Genomic DNA, 20,394 nt, shown 5'->3' on the forward strand with positions numbered 1-20,394 from the left:
TTAAATCCTCACTCATTTTGTGAACAGACAAATGTCACAAGGAAAAAGATACATTACTTGTGCTACACTGAAGTTTATAACTTCTGTTTATCAAAAGACATTGAGTATAGAAAGCAAACTACAATATGAGAAAATAGTTTCAATATACATAACTGACAAAGACTCATATCCTCATGTATATAAGAATGAATAATATATAATTTTAATATTCAGCCATATTTGATGTACAAAACTGGTACCTCATATAGTTTAATTTATAGCTGATAGCTCCTGTAAATCAACTCAATAAAAAAAATAGGTAAAAGCAAGTACTTCAATCCAGAGGATAATCATAGGATCAGCTAAATATTCAAAAATATGTTCAGTCTCACTATTTACCAGGGAAGAGAAGATTGAACCACAATAAAATACTACCACATGCTTCTTAGAATGCTTATAACATGGGCTGGGAAGGTGGCTCAGTGGTAGAGCGCTTGCCTTGCATGCATGAGGCCCTGGGTTCGATTCCTCAGCACCACATAAGCAGAAAGAAAAAAGCCGGAAGTGGCACTGTGGCTCAAGTGGTAGAGTGCTAGCCTTGAGCTGAAGAGCTGAGGGACAGTGCCCAGGCCCAGAGTTCAGGCTCCACGACCGGACCAAAAAAAAAAAAAAAAGAATGCTTATAACTTAATACCCAGCATTGTAATGATATATATTTATTTACTTATAAATAATAGCTATATATAATATGGTATTGAGGTTATAATAAAGGATTTAATGCTTCATATCAAGGATTACAAGTATATGAGCAATACATTGCTAGTGGAACATAAGTTGATATCACTATTTTGGAAAACAGTTGAGTAATATTGGAACTGAATAGGTGTATTCCTATGATCTAACAATTTTGTTCCTGCATATGTATATCTAACAGAAATGACCCCATGTAATGTAAACAAAAGTACTATACACAAATTTTCATGGTGTTATTTGTAATACCTTGAAAACTGCAAACAACCCAAAGGTCCATCAGCAATAGAATTGATAAAAAAAAAATTGTTACATATGCATCCAGTGGGATATAAAGAAGGAGAAAGGAGTGAACTACCATATCCAACAACATGGGTGAATCTCTCAAATAGGACATTAAGGGAAAGAACATAACCCAAAATAGTTACTGCATATATGTGAAGTTCAAAACAGGTGAGAGCAATCGATGATATTGCAAGGAAAGATGGTGGCAGCTATGGTGGGCAATGTGACATTAGCTTTTGCAAGGCTGAATATATTAATGGCTTGGTGTAGGTGCTGATCAACAATGTATTCCTTTTGTGAAAATTTATCAGAGAGCACATTGAATTTATACACTTTGCTGTGTTTTGCTGTACTTTGAAAAATAAGCTTTTTGTAAAAATAACATCATCTAATTGAGTTTAAAATGTTAAGCAGTTAGTAATAATTAAAGCATGAATCTGGGAAGGAGAGAAGTCAGTACAAGACCACAGACAGAAAGCACATTGCTGTAGAAATCTTATGGTTAAATGAAGGTGTATATTTGCTACTGCAAAGACACAATGCAGCTTATCATAATGAATAAGATTACATCAGTACAAATAATATCAAATAATGCCCATTACACCCACTAAACATTCCATGATACTTTCTTAGCTGAAGCCCCAGCTATTTGGCAGACAATCCATGGACTGGTAAAAGAACAATGATTCTATCTATTCCAAAATATAAATGGAAACAACTTAGATTCACTTTCACAAGAATATACACCTGGATATGCAGATGAGTAGCAGATAGCAATGAAAGTTGAAACAGGAAAAAAGAGGTCACAGTATTGAGCTGATTCCATTGGGAAAGCATGGCACTCTGAAGTAGGAGTAGTGCAAGCTGCAGGGATACAGAAAGAGGAGAATCTGAAGAGGAATAAGTATGCTGAAAATGACCCAGCCAATAGCACCATTCAAAGAAGAACAGACCCCCATAGCAGCAAAGAACACTCACACTGATATTGCCTTATAATATTCAGTGTCCTTCCACAGCCAGATGTGATCATTATTCACGACAACTTGAATTCATGGCATTTCTTTACATGCTGGAATTTATTTAAAAGTGAATTCCATTCTTTTATGTTTTCATAACAACTGTCTTTGGTTTTTCTTCTTTCTTACAGCATCAAAGAAACAAAAGGATGACTGCCATTATAATAAAACACATTATAACAGAAACATATTAAAAACTCCGTCCAAGACAGTTTTTTGGTTCAGTGCATCTTCAATGCCAAATAAGTGCTATGCCAAAGAGGAAAATACTGTTTTATGTACGAGGGTAATCATGAAAGGTCTGAGATTTGCTTTAAAATAATCTAGGAAATAAGGAAAGCGGTATGTGAAGGCAAACATAAAACAAAACAAAATTAACTGAAAGTTGAAGAGGACTAAGTTCAAGAAGGGAAATTGGGGAGGGGAGAATTCCCAAGGGATCCAAATAGTAAAAATGAAAGAAGAAAATCAATGAAGAATATATTTAAAAAGAGCTAACAAAAGGACAGGATGTGTGTATTGTGTGCATGGCTCTATTCTTAATGCTCGGCCTACTTCATTTGTAAGTCTCACGACAACACATTGAAAAAGGCATGGCCACGATCTCCATCTTCTAGATAGGAAACTGAGTCTAGAAAGAGAAATTTCACCAGATGCTGTTAGTTCACACCTGGAATTCTACTTTGGAGGCAGATATTGGGAGGGTTGAGATTCTAAGATAGCTTCAGGGAAACGTTTGTAAAATTTAAAAACAAAAAACATCTAAACCAATAAATGGGTCCCACAGTGCATACCACTGATCTCAGCTATGTGGGATTCTGAGGTTGTATCTGTCCAGGCAAAAGATTTTTTGACTTAGGAGAAGCAGCAAGGTGTGTTAGCACACACCTGTCATCCCAGAAACATAGGAAGCACAAGAGATCACAAATGCCAATCTCAAAAATTATCAAAAGGAAAAAGGGCCAGAGGAACGGCTCGAGCAATAGAGTGCCTGCTAGCAAGCTCATAGTTCTGAATTCAAACCCGTATCACCAAAAAGAGAAAAAGAAAGAGAGGAAGAAAGGGAGTGAGGAAGAGAAGGAGAAATTGTTCAGGATTGTGTATTTTGTAAGTAGCACAACCAAGACTAAAACCTTACACTATTCTATTCCTGAAATAAACCATACCCAATACTTTCACCACACCTGGAAACTAATTAATACCCTTAAAGTATAAACAAAGTAGCTTGACACCAGATAGGAGTGGCCTCTGATTACGGGCATCCCTGACATTTTCCCAGCATAACTTCTTTTATAACAAGTTGTAATGTATTTAATGAGATTTCGAGCAAGTTATCACCTTCCTAGTCCCACACTACTAACTTGAAAACCACCTCATTTTCAAACTGTCTCTCTAGTAGGAAGGAGTAGCCCCAGTTCTGGTATGGGCTCATAGTCACAGTTCAGGAAGTAAACCAGGCATTGTCAAAATTAGTCAGCATTAAAATTGGTTAACTACTTGTAGAAAACTAAAGCTAGATCTTATATATCACCCTGCACCAGAATCAACTCCAAAAGGATCAAAGACCTCGAAGTCAAAGCAGACACTCTGAAAACATTACAGGATGGAATAAGAGAAACCCTAGGTCTCCTTGGCTCCAGCCGAAATTTTCTGAATAGAGACCCGGAAACACAACAAATCAAAGAAAGGTTGGACAAATGGGATTGCATGAAGTTGCAGAGCTTCTGCATGGCAAAGGACATAGCTAGCAAGATCAATAGAAAGCCCACAGATTGGGAGAAGATCTTCACTAGCCATACAACGGACAAGGGTCTCATATCTAAAATATACTTGGAACTCAAAAAATTAAATCCCCCAACAACAAATCCTCAAAGAAACAACTGCCCAATAAATAAGTGGGCTAAAGACTTGAAGAGAAACTTCTCTGAAGAAGAAAGAAGGATGACCAATAGACACATGAAGAAATGTTCAACATCCCTAGCCATAAAAGAAATGCAAATCAAAACAACATTGAGATACCACCTCACCCCAGTTAGAATGTCTATAATCAAGAACTCTAACAACAACAGATGCTGGAGGGGATGTGGACAGAAGGGAACCTTACTTCATTGTTGGTGGAAGTGTAAACTTGTTCAACCACTTTGGAAAGCAGTATGGAGGTTCCTCAAAAGACTCCACATAGAGCTCCCCTATGACCCAGCAATCCCACTTTTGGGCATTTACCCAAATGTTTACAAACAAGACCACACTAAAGCTACCAGCACAACTATGTTTATTGCAGCATTATTTACCATAGCTAAGATATGGAACCAACCCAGATGCCCCTCAGTAGATGAATGGATCAAGAAAATGTGGTATATATACACAATGGAATTCTATGCCTCCATCAGAAAGAATGACACTGCCCCATTTGTTAGGAAATGGAAAAAATTATATTAAGTGAAGTAAGCCAGGCCCAAAGAAACATAGGTCCCATGGTTTCCCTTATTTGCAATATCTAGTATATGTATGGGTCAAGCGGAAAAGGTCAGCTAATGTGATGTTAGGAAAATGAACCCTTAGATATGTATTTTAATGCTTTTTTATTTCATGCATTTGTTTCTAACGCATTTATAAGATTATCTCTTTGTTGCTTTGTATGTCCCTCCCCCACAGTATAACCCCTGCTTTCACTATATTTGATGTCAGTATAACTTGTGGAGGAGATGGGGAAAACAAGTCGTTTAAGGATACAGGTGGATCTGTTGCAACAATGAGAAGTACAAGGTCATGTCGAAAACGAGCTTTACAACGTTGGTGCGGGGGAGGGGGGGAGAGGGGGACTGGGTGGTGGTGGGGGAGGGGGGAGGATGGGAAGGGATGTGAAGGGTAAACAAAAGAGGAGGCTGCAATGCTTGATAAGAAATGTATGCATTATCCTGCCCATGTAATTGTAACCCCTCTATACAGTATGTTCACAAAAAAAATTTAAATTAAATTTAAAAAATTAAAAAAAAATAGTCAGCATTAAAGAAACATGCTAAGAACAAACAAAAAACAAACAAACAAAAAAATGGAAATTACCAGCAACTACAGTCCTTCACATTCTGGCCATGTTGACCATTATGGTACCAGCAATGTCTTATTGTAAATATTGGAAGACCTAAAGACTCTTAAAATTCTTTAAAAGAAAAAGATGAATAAATTATATTTTCAAGCATAGCTTGTTTTGCCTCATTTTGTATCTTTTCAGATCTTACAAGAATTATAGTTCTCATTCACTTGCTCTGATGCTGCAAATGGTTTTTGTGTAGACTTCCTCAGCTTTATCATTTCTCCCATCATAGTTCAAAAAGAAAGAGAAATTGTATATTATTTAATATACATTATTTTGTACATATCATTTGAGCGTGGTGGTGCATTTCTATAATCCCAGCTACTTGGTGAAGATCAGAGGATCACATTCTGAGGCCTGCCTGGGCAAAAATGGAAACCCTACTTGAAAAACAAACTAAAAACAAAAGGACTTGGGATGAGTGAGCTATAAAATAATAAGAGTGCTTTCTGAGCAAGAGTGAAGCCTTGAGTTCAACAATTCAATAACAATTCAAATATGTTAATATTTTCTGCCCTTTTTCCCTAAAAGAGCATTTGGAGCATTTTTACAGTAACTGTGCAGAGTTTTAGGGAAATTATTTGAATTTTTATTTTACTTTGAATCATCTGTTTTCCAAGAGCCAGTAAAAAGGAAAACTATGAGACCATTTGCTTTCTAAATCTCCGTTCCACTTACTGATGCCAGTATTTTCCGCATCAACAATGAGAAAATAGCCAGCCACTTTCTTTCTAAATATATATGCAATCATATTTCAATTCATTGGACAAAAATGGTAACACTTTTGGTGGAGCCAGATTAATGTATTTTAACTGTTCAATCAACTAAAATGTTAAAGTTATACTAATGGAAATGTAATGAATATTCTAGAAGAATAAAAAATTTAGATTAATAGCCAAATCGTAAAACATAGTCAATATTGCATTTCACAAAGGGCCATGTTCTTACTTTATGTTGTTTCTACATTCATTCAAGTATTAATTAAGATTTTACTAAGGGTTGTAAGGTGCTTAAAGGGAGGGATGCTTTCTGGGAAATGAATCATCAAGTGATTTCACCATTGCACAATATCACAAAGTGTGCTTCTTAGTACCTACACTGGGTTGCCCATTGCAAATTGAGAATACATTTGTCCCTGATATAGCCCACCAGAGACTGAAGAATCATTGTTTAATAAATGCATGATGCTTCATAGTCTTCAAGGTAACCTAATTTCAGAGAGGCATTTATATTGTGATTAAAATAAAAGAATCACCACACATTCTTTGTCCTAAAATATAAAGCTTCTCAAACTGCACACAGATTGGATCCATAACTCACTCTTTGAAATGTCAATAACACAAAAATCTGCAAATTCATAACATGTATGACAGCTTGGTAATTTGTTAATATTCAGGAGCTGAAGGAAACAAACTTACAGATACAGAAAAATATCTCTTTCTTATAAGATAAATGAATAGGCATTAAAACATAAAACCACTTTGAAATTGGAGAAGATGTAAGGCCTGAGTAAATCTATGTCATCAGTCTGACTTAATTTGTTACTAAATAACCTTCGTTTTTCTATTCTATAAATATTAAATTACATTGGTTAGTGCATTTATATTTAAATAGTATTGGACAGTGGGCAATGACAATTTAAAATATAATCTATATATAACAGACAGCAATATAATCATTGTTTAACAACAGTATCTGTATTTGCTTGCTAAAGCCAGAAATATTTGTCTTTGTTTTCTTTCTCACTTTCAAAAGTAAGAATAAAAATTGTTATTAGCTACAAACATTTCCCATCATTCAATAGCACAGGCAGTCGATATTTAATTTAAAAACACAGAAAAATGTCATAATAAGATGTTTTTTGTACATCTATCACGTCAAAGATGTATTTTCATCTGTTGAATTTTAACAATTACAATAATTTAATAGTAATGTTTAGAATAGCAAAAGTTAAAATAATTAAATTTTGCTGATCCACGATGGATTTTAATGGAGAATAGTTACAAATTTCAAGTAATAGATTATTTCTATTCCATCGATTATAATTTTAAACATTTCATGTTTTAGTAAGCATCATTGTTTTATTTTTCACACTGTGTCCAGCAAGTTATTAAGCAACATGAGCTAGAATGAAAATCCACTATCCACACTCTCTATCCCCTGTACATATTTCAGAGTTTGCATGCAGTTCTGCCTAATTCAACAAAATGTTTCCAATCCTTTCCTTGTGGCCAAGTTAGAAGGCTAAAATATCTGTCTAGCAATCAAGTAACAGTGAAATCATGTAATCAGCAATCTTTCTAAAACCAACAGGTTTTATTCAGCACAAATATGAGCAGTAGTTGTAGTACTTTTTACCTCTGGATCTAGGGAGACCCGTGTCTATCTACTTCTAAGAAAGCAAAATCAGGATAAATGAGACACTTAGCATTACCAGAAAAAAAAGATAACAAAGATGGTTTTGTGGCCATACATCTTTGCTGCTAACAGGCAAAACACCTCACCAGGGTGTATGTACACCTGCATCCCAAATGCAAATGCAAGGTGCTATACTATGAAAAATTTTTGTGTTTGGAAAGAAATCTCATTTTTCTTTAACAAGCAATGGCCTACAGTTGTATTTCTCAAAAATTAACAAGCATCATTTAACTTGTGTTTAAAAAGAAATAAGAATGAACAAAACAGTGATTCATGTATTACACCTCCAACTCCCATCCTTCCAGATTTCCTATTTCTTGAAGTTCAGTGGATTTAAATACAGGAGGCTCCTTAGCAAGGTACTCTCTTTTTTAAAAAAATAATAATTGCTGTTATGTACAGAGAAGTTACAGTTACATAAGTGCAGTAATGAGTACATTTCTTTTTGGACACTGTCCTCTCTTCCCTCACTCTCTCCCAAGAACTACCAAGAACTCACTGGATGTCAGGGCTAGCATAGGTAAAAGTGAAAGTTAACAATGGTGATGATGAGGGTGATGATGGTAATCTCTGAAAGCTAAAGTTTCAAGTTAGATAAGGTAATATCAAAGCTGAGGATACAGAAGGTACTTAATAAATGCAGGTTCCCTTTCTCCTTAAATGTCTATACCTGGAAGGAGATTGAAGTTTCTTGTTTTCTACAAATGCAACTATTTGGGAAATAAGAGATATTCAGACATATTAGGGGGAAAGAAACAATTAAAAAAAAAAACAGTTCATATCCTAAAGAAGTCACTATGGAATGCTGCTACAAGAGCCGAGCAATCAACCAAGAACTGACTGAAGTGAACTCTTGGGATAGAATGAAACAAATGGAGCAATGAAATATTGGGCCTACTTTCTATTTGGACATTTTCCCCCCACTTAACTGCAAATGTCTTAAGACAATGGACTGAAAACATCTTGAATGTTTTTGTGTGTCAACCAACTTACTTTGAAGTATTATTTAGATGAAGTAAACCAATGGATATTTTCTTCTTTATAACTTAACTAAAACACCCAATTAATTAGAAATAAGATTGGGCCCCAGTGACTCAACCCTAGCTAGTCAGGAAGCTGGAATCTGAGGATAATAGTTCAAAGGCAGCCTTGACAGGAAAGTCCTCTGAGACTCTCACAAGGTAGAGATTACTCCAAGGTAATCTCCAATTAACTACCAAAAGGCAGTAAGTAGAGAGGTGGTTCAAGTGGTAAAGATCCAGCTTTGAGTGAAAAAGCTAAGAGACAGCGCCCAGGCCCCCAGTCCAAGTCCCAGTACTGGCGCGTGTGCGTGCACACACACACACACACACACACACACACACAGAAATAAAAATTAATTTGTAAGAAAAATACAATTTAAATTCTCAAGGATGATTAAAAGCAATTTATAACAAGAAATGTGTCAATCACTGTAACTTGCAAAGACATTACAACATAATGTCCCCCTCAGATGCAAATGATAAGAATGTCTCTGCCATGGTTAATGTTGTTGTTGTTGTTGTTGTTGTTGTTGTTACTACTGGTGTGTGCATCTGTTGACCTGGATTTATCAGAATACCCATTTCAGTCACCTACTTATCCTTAGCTTCTCAAATGTGATATTTATTACAAACATCCATGATCTTTACAGCTTGTGAAACTGCCTTTCACATTCTCTACAAAGCAAAAAAGCTCACACTCTGTCATAATCTTGGAAAATAAAGGTACCAATATTGGTGAATCAACTTGGAAATCATCTTATGCAAACTCTTAATTTTTACAAACGAGGCAACTGACTTCTGTGGGGAAATGAAGCAAAGGTGCAGAGAGAGAGAGAGACAGACAGACAGAGAGAGAGACAGAGAGAGAGAAAGAGAGATTCAGATGAGTGGGAGGGAAAAATACCAAAAGATTAGCCAAAGAATTCATATGGAAACATGGTAGAAGAAAATAACTGTGTTCCCAAGTACTATTTCAAGCCCTCAAAGGCATGTATACTTATAAGGTTTAAGTTACATAAAAAACTTCCAAAGCATCCATGGAGGAGCAGACTGGAGATCTGCTCACCTTCCTCATCCTCCTGAAAACTCTCAGGTTGACTCAAGTCATCACATCTTGGAAGTTTGAGTCCATTTGAACACAACAGAATCCCAATTAACTGAAATGAACCAATTGCCTGATACAAAGTTCCTCGTTATTTCTATTTTCCACAGTGTCTCTTCTTAATTCTCCAGACAAACCCCAACAGGCAGTATCTAAAAGAAGCATCAGTCTGCAAGGCTAACCCACGTTAACTGAGCACACCTAATGTGACAAAACTTAAGAGGTCTCCCAGCCCAACTTCTAATTCATTCTGGAATGGTCGCATCTTCCCACTTCAGTTTTGTTACAAACCTCAGAGGTTCTAATTCCTAACTTCTTAGGATAGGTAACATGGCCAAGCCTACATGATAGATAAGGGGAATCATTTATAAGATGATCTCTTTTGTACTTCCAATAGAATCTGGAATGAAAGTCTGGCTAAGAAAGCCATCCTGAAGACCACAGGTTAGATATTTTCCCAGTAGAAAAATATTGGTTTACATAACAGGCCAGACAGTCATATAAGTTGTAACAGGTAACAAACTCAACTCCAAATAAAAGTCAAAGTGACTAACGTTAATAATAAGTACAAGCAAACCAAAGAATTGGGAATTCGGTTAATGATATATATTCAGAGTAATTTAAAGAATCCTCTTATTTCAGATGATTTTACTTAAAATACTATTTGTTTTGGTTTCTGTGGGGCCTTGGAATATATAGCTCTCTGAAAGGATCTCAAGATAATATGAAAACTCTCTCTCCATATATATATATATATATATATCCTGGAAAAAATCTGTTTCCTCAAAACTGTTCTTGCAATTTAGATTCTAAAATACACAACTTGAAATCCATTTATATCTGTAGTTTCACTCTCTAATTTCCAAGTTGAAAATCAGTTTTCAAATGACTATGAATATACCCTCAAAAGCCAAAGGGCAGTTTTTAAATTACAAATTTGTAAGCATTACACAGGTTTAATGAGTTAAGTTAGTTAATGATTTATAGTGAAACTCTAGAAAGAGAAAGTAAAAAAAAATCAACTTTTGTTGATCTAGTTTTAACACCTCTTAATTTTATGTATTGTTTTATGAGCCCCAAGAGGCTAGGTAGGCATCTTCTTTCGGTGATGCAGGAGATAAGGTTTGGTTTGACTTGCATGCACAGAAAATGCAGGTAGGAAATATTTTCTGCAACAGCAAAGACAATATGCCTTTTTTTTTCTTTAATGTTGCGATCTAGAAGCTACGTGAGAACTTTGGGGAGCATAAAATTAGTCTGTTTTAAGTTTATTAATCAAATAGTAGATGAAAGAACACCAATTCCGTGTCTACAGGAATTAGCAGCACAGAGGTTACAAAATGTAACCCCTTCCCCCTCAATGGGCAAGCGAAGAATAAAACCCATGCAATTATAACCCACAACTAATAGGTCGCATTTACTTTGAAAGCATACATTTACAAATATAGAGTGTGCTTTATTTTTAATGCCCATGTTTTAAAACACAGCAAAATTGCAGAAACCAAAATTTAATCCTGAGGTGAATTGGTACATATTTACCTTCATAATTGACCCCAGTGGGTCAAATGATGGCAAGGTAAACTGACCTAAACCACCTTTTTTTTTAAATGTCTGTCCGAATTGGGAGCCTAAATGTTTCTCAGCAGAGCCTGGAATGGATTCTGTGCAGGTGAAGAAATCCACGCGCGCCAGCTGGGTAAGGAAGAAACCTAACTTTCTCAAATAAGTTCAGTCTTGTCGACCTAAATCCAACAGGTGTCAACACACGTCGCCCACCCTCCCCCCGGGAAAAAAAACCTCCTCTGAACACTGCCTAGAGAAACACCAGATAATTCATGGAGAAACTGAAAGGACCACTATCAGAATTATGAAATAAAGCAAGCTGGATCTCCATCCCAACTGATCGCTTCGCCCCTCGCCTGCGCACGGGAGAGACGCGGGGAGCCGGCGCTCCGCCGTCCCCACCAGGGCCTTTGGGCTGAGCCCTCGGTGCCCACAGCTAGACCCTCGGCCGGAGGCGGGGCGCCTGGGCGGGGAGGGCGCGCGGTACCTGCTTGTCCAGCGCGTCCCGGCCGCCTCCGGGGCCGGCACCGGTCCTGGGTGGCGCGGGCGTCCGTTCGCAGCTGCAGCCTTCCAGGAGATACATGCCCGCCGGGCGGCCGCTCTGCTCGCCCTCGAAGTAGAAGAGCACATTTTGGTAAAGAGCGAACCACTTCTCGTGCCAGCGGCTCGCCTCGGCCGCCTTTTTGCTTAGGAAGCCGCGCTTGGTGCCTTCCTTGCGCGCCAGGAAGGCCAGGTACAGGGCGTGCCCCTCGTTGTAACGCACGCTCTTCTGCATGGTGAGGGCGCCGGGGGCGCTCGGGCGGCCTCCCGCCTCACCTCGGCCCCGCTGTCATCGCCCGGCCGGCTCCCGCCCTCGAGGGCGCGCCTGGCCGCGGGCGCCCTCTTCCCCGAGTCAGCGCGCCGGGCACCCTGCCTGCCTCCCGGGCGCGGCGATGCGGGGGTCTGAAGGGCGCTCAGCACCTTCTCCGTCCCGACCGCGCCCTCCCGTGCGAAAGGAGGCCGGGACGCCGCGTGGAGAGCGGCCTCCCCCGCGCCCCACCGAGGGCGCCCGAGCCCGCCCCAGCTGCGCCCAAACTTAGAGAAGCCGAGCCCGCGACGGTCGGGCTGGGGTGCGCGACGCGCGGCAGCCGGAGGAGGACTGTCCTCGGGCAACGCGCTCCCGGAGACAGAAGGTAAAACGTCACGTGGGAGATCAGCCGTAATCGGCTTGCGGACAGATTTAAAGGGCAAAGTCGCCGCAGCAGCCTCGAGACCGCGCAGCCCGCTCAGCCCGCTCAGCCCAGAGCTAGTCCCTCCCTGGCCCGGCCGGCCCGGCCCGGCGGCCTCTGCCCCTGCGCCGCCAGGATGGGGCCCTATCTCGGGGAGGTGGAGGCGCTGGGCACCACACACACGCTCACACGCACCAGACGGTCACGCACACACACAGGCAATTACAAATCCACAATGCACACGTTTTGTACAAATCCAGAACCCATAACTCAAACACAAAAATAATCCACACAATGTGCACATTCTAGGCAAATGACTGTGCGTACTCACAACACATTTTCACAAATACGCATTCACGCAATGAGCACACTCATAGCAGCATTACAGCCACGTGTAACACATCCGTATATTCACAAATACAGATAGATGCACAACTATATTCACTGTGCGTTTCTCACAAAAATGTAAATTCACAACTATCACAAGTGTTCGCCAGATGCTCACACAGTCACACAACATACATTTACAATCATGCCCACATTTATACACAAGAAACACAAAAATATATACCTGTACCCAACATAAATACACATATACACCGGTAGAGAGTCACACAAGCACATGATCCTAAGTACACGCACATTCACAAACGTATACATTCACCCTCAAAACACTCATACACAAACAAACACACAAAAAGTTTACTCACATGCCCACATTTCACAAACCTACTAACTTGCAGGACAGTAGCTAGAGTCCCAGGATGGATTTGCATAAACCACAGTGTTGACTTTTCTGCTTGTACCTGCATGGGAGTATTTAAAGCAGGAGGCAAAAGGTAAAGAGAGAAGCCCAAGTGTTCCCAGAGAGTCATCGGTTCTTTCTGGGCACCTGTCTTTCACAGGATTACGATAACAGAAACAAAACTTTTTAAAACTTTTTGTGCAGAATTGTTAAACTGATACCCAAACCATCAATACTACACAGAACCCAACGCATAGGCCAAGCTATCACAGGTTTACCAGAATCCCTTGCTAGGACAGGAATTCATTTGATTAACAAATCACGCAGCCACAGCTACAGAACCATCATCCCACTCCCCCGAGCCTGCTATAAAATCTAAGTGGAAAAGAAATGGTGAGTGAGAAGGTGAATTTAATCAAGGGTATATTGTATGCATGAGTGAAAACATCACAATGAAACCCCTTTGTACAAATAACAGGTTCTAATAAAAATGTTCTCTTTAATTAAAAGGAAATAATGTATAAGAAATTTCAAGAGAAAGCTAGTGAAATTCCAGAAGTGTCAATGTGTCAATTCTTTATTCTTGGTCACTTATTAAAATGGTTTGCCAAAAGCTGTTTATCTTAAAAAATAAGAACTAAAAAAATGCTTTTCCAGGCTGTAACTTGGTGACATTATACCTGTCTGGTCCTGCCACTTGTGTGCTCAGCAATTGGTCGCTGCAGGGTTCATCTGGTTTTCTGTAAAGCTGCCTTTGCTAAGTATTCTAACTCTGCTCCACTGAGCAGCTGAGTGGTTTTTGCATTTTGTCCATCAAGAAAAACTTCCCCTATTAAACATTGTGTAATAGGAAAATTGCCATTTTGAAATGGCTGAGAGAACAGTGGTCATTCTCTTTACATATTTTTACATATCTAAGGGGCAGTGCAGCGCCCAGTTGTATTTAACCTGGCTAAGAACTTGCATTGTTCTTTAGAGGAGAAAGCAGTAGAGAGATGGTAAATGAAGTGCAGAAGAGATTTTGAGCCAGATTCTGGATATGGGAAGATGGTGGTTGTCACAGGGGCCTTTTCTTTCTTCTCTGTGGTTCAGGTGCAAGTAGAGACATCAAGTGTAGCTGGTGAGTTCTGTTTTCAAGGCCAGCCATTAAGGATGTGAAATCAGTACAAACAGTTTTACAGTTCATATGCAGACCTTCTAACCCACTGGAGTTTATTTTTCCAGATGTGAAAGAATATTTCTCTCACTAAGCAATATCTCCACTACTAAGTATAACCTCACATACCTGTTCCATCTGTCTAAAGGTCCATCTGAACCTCATGGAGTATTAGTCTCAATTTCTTGTCTGACATTGCTTCCTACAGTGTAAGATAGAATGGTTCTCATATGCCCTCGATCAGTGAAAGAGGAAAAAAACAACTGTAGCCTCCAGAATTTGGCTGGTGACTATAGTGGATTTTAGCTATCAAAATTCACTACAACACCTGTTTATTGATCATAAGTTTATAACCTAAATGCGGTACGAGGTGATGTGCACAAGACGTGGTTCACAATCCTGGCATGCTCAGAAGCTGCTAGGAGGACAGATTCATGGTTAGAAGATTCTTCTGAACTGCTTTCCGGGTGAAGGCCCTGTTCTAATCCTTGCAGGATACCAGAGGGAGAGCCTGTATGCATACACAAGTGATTCACAAATATTTTCTAAAATTAATGAGTAATATTTGGTCATTGACTTGTTAAGAAGAGCACCAACATGCAAATTTAGACCATTCTCTAAGATTTTTAAAAGTGAAAATCAGAAATTTATGGGCAGTCTAAACAAACTATACCCAGTCAGTGTCTGACAGATGTGGTGGGTCTGGTGCGCCTTCATTCACATGGAGACTACACCGATGGAACACTGCCATGAAGCACAAAGGGCTAGGAGGCTATGGAAATGAGGATACTCCCCTTCCCCCAGCTGATCAAACAGGTTACCCAAAGGACTCTGTTCCAAATAGGTGGGAACAAGCACTTCTGTGGATTCATTATTGTTGTCGCTTGCATTTTGTGGATCCAATTCTGAGAGGGCCTGTTTAAAGGCATCAGGGGGGAAGCATATTATTTTTCACTAATAACAGTAAAAGTGTCCTCTTTTCCCATTCTAGACAAGAGGAAAACATGGCAGTAGGTGGTCATCTCTGAAAAACACTACCTATAGCCGAAGAGTCAATTCAGACAATTTAAGGAAGAATAAAGAAAAGGAGACAAAGGAAAAGGGAGAGGGAAGAGGAGAAGGAGCAAGAAGGAGAGAGAGGCAGGAAAAAGAGAGAAGGAAGAAAGGGAAAAGGAAAGAGACATTTTATCTGAGTTTGTCCAAAGCTTTTAAAGTTGAGGTGGGAAGTGTACAACCTAATCTGCAGCTTTTCAAAATCCCCAACTCAATCATTATCTTCCAGACACAGAAGGGAGGTTTAAATTTGTTTCCTTTCCCTAGATGCTGGCTCGTTTGTAGAAATTTGAATGAGCTGAATTACTTTCTCCAATAATCTTTTTTCTATGGTTGCTGTAGTTCAAACATTCCCCAGGACTGGGTTCTGGGAAAGATAAAGATAAATATCCCTTCTGCTCTTTAGAATAAAACGACAAGGACAAATAAATTGGAGAAAAGACAAATTTATGAGATACATGTAGAAATTACAGAGTATATTTAACCACTAATCCAAACAGTTCAGAACTTTATATACTGTACCTCCTTTCCTATAGAATGGGGAAAATGGGAAAGTGGAAATTTTTCAGGAGCCTAAATGATCTAAATGATTATTGGCATTTGAATGCACCCAAGAAGCAGACTGTATCTTGGAAATGAAGTCTGGGCAGGTGTGGTTACAGTCCTGTCTTCTGTTCCAAGAGAGAGAAGATTTCAGCATGAGGATGGAGGAGCAGTCTGGTTTTAATGCAGATAAGAGCTTCTTCCTGCTTTTGGAGAAAAGAATAAGACAAGTTTAGAAAGATCTCTATTTTGAGCCCGACTGTAAGACCTTTTTACTTCCTTTACATCAGATACTTCAATATGCAAACAAAATGCCCTATTGGGGATTTCATTCATTTCATTTAGATCAAGATACCTTTTCTTGGCTTGACAGATCGAATGGTCAAGTTGATGGCTGATAGATAAGGAAATGGATTTTTTTTTTGTGGGGGGGGTTCCGGTCGTGGGGCCTGAACTCTGGGCCTGGACACTGTCCCTCAGCTCTTCAGCTCAAGGCTAGCGCTCTACCACTTGAGCCACAGTGCCACTTCCAGCTTTTTTTTTCTTTTTGCTTATGTGGTGCTGGGAAATCGAACCTAGGGTCTCATGCATGCAAGGCAAGCACTCTACCACTGAGCCACCTTCCCAGCCCGGGAATGGATTATTTTTTCATCATTCAGCTTCCCTTAGAATCTCAGATAACTGCTAAAGGATAACAGTGTTGCTAGCTCCAAAAGATAACTGCTTTTGTATCCTCTCTTGATAATTAGTAAAGCCAGGTTCTTCCCAGTGTGCTTTTATCTAAACAGAACTTCTTATTTACCAAAGATGAGATGCAAAATACTACTCTGAATTACTTGGAATTAATAAAATCATTTGTCTGTCTTTGTGATGTGTCAACTAACTGTAATATTCTGAGTAGTAAATGTTTGTTTTTCAAGCATTAAAAATGAGATACACCTCTACTGGAAAGTGTGGCACTTTTTTTTTTGCATTTTCTTAATAAAAGTCACTATTCTAAACACAAACTATCTAGACACAAACAGCTAGACCAGAGCTGTTGTTAAACTATACTTTTTTATGCAAAATAAAAGAAGTTACACCCTGGCCCAGATACTACTGAGAATACTCACTGATGTCTTTAGGTTGAGATAAAAATGCCTTCCCCAAATCAAAATCTTATGCACAAGCAGATATGTAAGGAGAATGATTTTCTTTGTTTATATATTGGGAGATTTCATTATTACATCACCACACAGGTTTACACTGTGTTCTAATCAATCTACTCCTGTAACACCCTCCCTGCCTCTTCCTGCAAAAAATAGAATCCCCAGCAAATTTCCTTGTTTCATTTTTGTAGTTGCAAATAATGTCTTTCTATTCAACCTCCTTTATCCTCTCTTCCAGCCCAACCCCTTCCTGCTAGTCCCCACATACCTATAGAGTATTTCTCTACCACCTCACCTCCCTAGGGACCAATAGCTTTTGTTGAGTTCCTCTATGCTGTCTTCATTTATACTAGCAAGGTGTTACAAAGTTATTCACTTGCTTTCTTTTTCTGTTTTCCCTTCTCCTCCTCCTTAGTAGTCCTTTAACTTGATTCATGCTCTGTGTTGAACCTTGTAAGAACAGACAGTAGTTTTTAGTCCTAGCTTCATATCAGGAACACCTGTTAGCCTTTATAAGAACCAATCCAGTGGAAAAACTAAATTTCCTTAAAAATTCTAATAAAAAATGAGCTAGGGAATAGCCCAGGCCCTGCATTTTCAAGTTTCCTTTCCACCCTAGCATCAAGCTAGGAAGGAGAAGCACCCACTCACTGCATACACTCCACAGCTGGGCAAACACTCACCGCATCTGAGGGCACAGTAGCCCTCCTCCTGTTGTTTATCTTCAGTCCCTGTCCTCTGCCTAGGCCCATAGCAGAGTCAGGAGGTTGAAGCTGTAGTCTATATAGTATTTCCTTGCTTCTTCTCTCAGAGTATCTCATCTACCCCAGCTCTGTGGGTTAAAAGGCTAATTCTACTGAGCCTAGTACAAAGATTCAAAGAGATTCTTTCTGGTGATAAATCAACACAGCTACCCCAAGAGCTGCATTCCTTCTGGGCATTAAACACCACAGCCAATGAGAGATGCTTTCCTTCTTGATGCCAGCCTGGATAACCATAGCAGATTGGCTGTGAAATTTGGAGCCTTGCTTATAGCCTGCCATATGGTCTTCATGGTATGACCACCATGGTTGCCCAGGACTTTTAGCATTGGAAGTCTTACATCCTAAAAGTCACTTCTCTTTATTCCTCAACAAATGAAAAGGTTGGTCTCCTAAACCTGGTTGTCAAAGCATAACCCCTTTGTTTCTAAGAGCCTTTCACAAGCACATTTAAGGCTAAGTCCCTCTGAGTACTTGAGGGAAGAAGTAGCAGGTTCCTAGATATCCTAATATCTACCAAGCTGAGAGCTTACTATCAAATTTCTATGCCACTAAATTGGCATAGTTTATTTTAAATGATAAACTTCTCACATTCTAAAGCAATAAATGTGTCAGATTTGCATACACACATAGAGTAGCTAGCATATGTTCGCCTGAGGCAAATAAAATGATATTCTCTAACTGCTGGTCTTAGCTCTCAAGCAACATGGGAAGATTCTTTTAAAATGTAGAGTTTTTGTGAAAGCTTTAGTACAAATAAAAACATATACAAAGAATATGTTAATCTGTGTATTTTATAGTTGGAAAAAATCAGCCACTCACCTCTAGCAAAAAAAAAAAAAAACAACCATACTCTTATGTGAGGCTCCAGTGCCAGAGTTAGACTGGCAATCCATCCACATCCTTCCACCATGCTGCATTTGGAGCATGGGATGGGAAGAAATCTGGAACAGAGTCCACTAAAGTGTGATAGAGAGCAGTGCTCACTGGTTGCCACAAAACCCAGAAGTCGCTGGCCCAAGTTTCGATCACTTGGCTAACATGGGTGACATCCTGGGTTCAATTACATGCACTGAAGAAAAAGAATCCTACAAGTGGCAGCTTTCCTGGACAGCAAAGGCCTCTGAAGGACACTAGAAAAAAAGAAATTCTACCATTGGCAAGTCTTTACTTTCAGTATATCATTAATGTGCCATTGGGTGTTTTAAAAATGCATAAACTCACCACTGGGGATGTGCTTTTTTTTTTGTCAGAGTTGTTTTATGAGCTTTTGTTTCTCCTAATAAGAGAAGTAAAGCATCATGAAAGCTGCTGAACGGACAAGAGGAAATATTGTAGGGAGGCAGTAGAAATAGGGGCATAGAGTGATATAAAATTAAGGGCAACATATAAAGTTGAAAGGTGTAGAGGACAAGCAATTGGCTAGGAGATATTAGAAGCAGCTAGGCAATGTTAAGTACTTAAACAGAAAACTTTATTCAGAGGTTTAAGACTAAGAAACTAGAAAGATTCTGAGTGGGAAGTCAGAGACTACAGAAAGCTACTGCAACTTGTAGGCTGGAGAGAGGCAAAGAGAGGCAAACACCTAGGTCACCTGAGTCATCTGACTAAGCTAGAATCGCAGGAGGCTTGCCTGGCAGGAGCTGAAACCACAAGAAGATTTGGCCATGACTATTGATCCCAGAAAGGCAGAGGAGGGCTGTGTTAGTCAGCTTTCTAGTACTGTGACCAAATATCTGAGCCAATCAACTTATCAGGTAGAAAGGTTTATATTGATTCACAGCATTGTCAAAAGTTTTGTCCATGGCTGCTTGCCTCTGTTGCTTTGACATGTGTACATACCAGTGGAAACACATGGCTGAAGAGGCCTGATCACCTCATGGGATCCAGGAAGCAAAGACTGTAGAAAGGGGATGAGACTCTAATATTTCCTTCAGAAATGTCTCTCCACTGGCCTAAGACTGCCAACTAGATCCACCTCTTAAAATTTCCAGTCTTTCAATGGTACCACTGGCTGGAGACAAAGGTCTAACATGGGACTTTAGGGGACATTCAAGATCCAAACGTTAATACTTGTATATCCATGTTCATTGCTGCTGTTACAATAGCCACGTTATGGAAACAGCTGATATCCTACAGTAGATGAATGGATCCCAAAAAATGCAATACCTGTAAACAATGAAATTTTACACAGCCATTAGAAAGAATAAAATAATGTCATTTGCAGTGAAATGCATGGACCTAGAACAAATCATGTTAAGTGAAGTAAGCCATGCTCAAAGAAACAAATGGAGCCATGCGCTGGTGGCTCACACCTGTAATCCTAGCTACTCAGGAGGCTGAGATCTGAGGATCTCAGTTCAAAGCCAGCCCAGAGAAGTAAAGTCCATGAGACTCTTATCGCCAGTAAACCACCAGAAAACCAGAAGTGGCACTGTGGCTCAAGTGGTAGAGTGCTCACCGTGAGCCAAAGACCTGAGGGACAGTGCGCAGGCCCAGAGTTCAAGCCCCACAACAAAAAAGAAAAAGAAAAAGAAAAGACACAAATGGC

General features: G+C 39.4%; 1 protein-coding gene across 2 annotated transcripts in view; it reads right to left on the reverse strand.

The window, feature by feature from the left end:
* Positions 1-12,059, reverse strand: part of Rasgrf2 (Ras protein specific guanine nucleotide releasing factor 2) — a 219,976-nt gene extending 207,917 nt beyond the window's left edge. For both annotated transcript variants that reach the window (XM_042691066.1, XM_042691065.1), the window contains exon 1: positions 11,717-12,059. In XM_042691066.1, coding sequence (XP_042547000.1) covers positions 11,717-12,004 — 288 coding nt within the window. In that variant the 5' untranslated portion in view covers positions 12,005-12,059. The remainder of the gene's footprint in view (positions 1-11,716) is intronic.
* Between the last annotated feature and the right edge of the window lie 8,335 nt (positions 12,060-20,394).

Source organism: Dipodomys spectabilis, unplaced genomic scaffold, assembly GCF_019054845.1.
Source record: "Dipodomys spectabilis isolate Male_0828 unplaced genomic scaffold, ASM1905484v1 ptg000140l, whole genome shotgun sequence".
NCBI classification, from domain to species: domain Eukaryota; kingdom Metazoa; phylum Chordata; class Mammalia; order Rodentia; family Heteromyidae; genus Dipodomys; species Dipodomys spectabilis.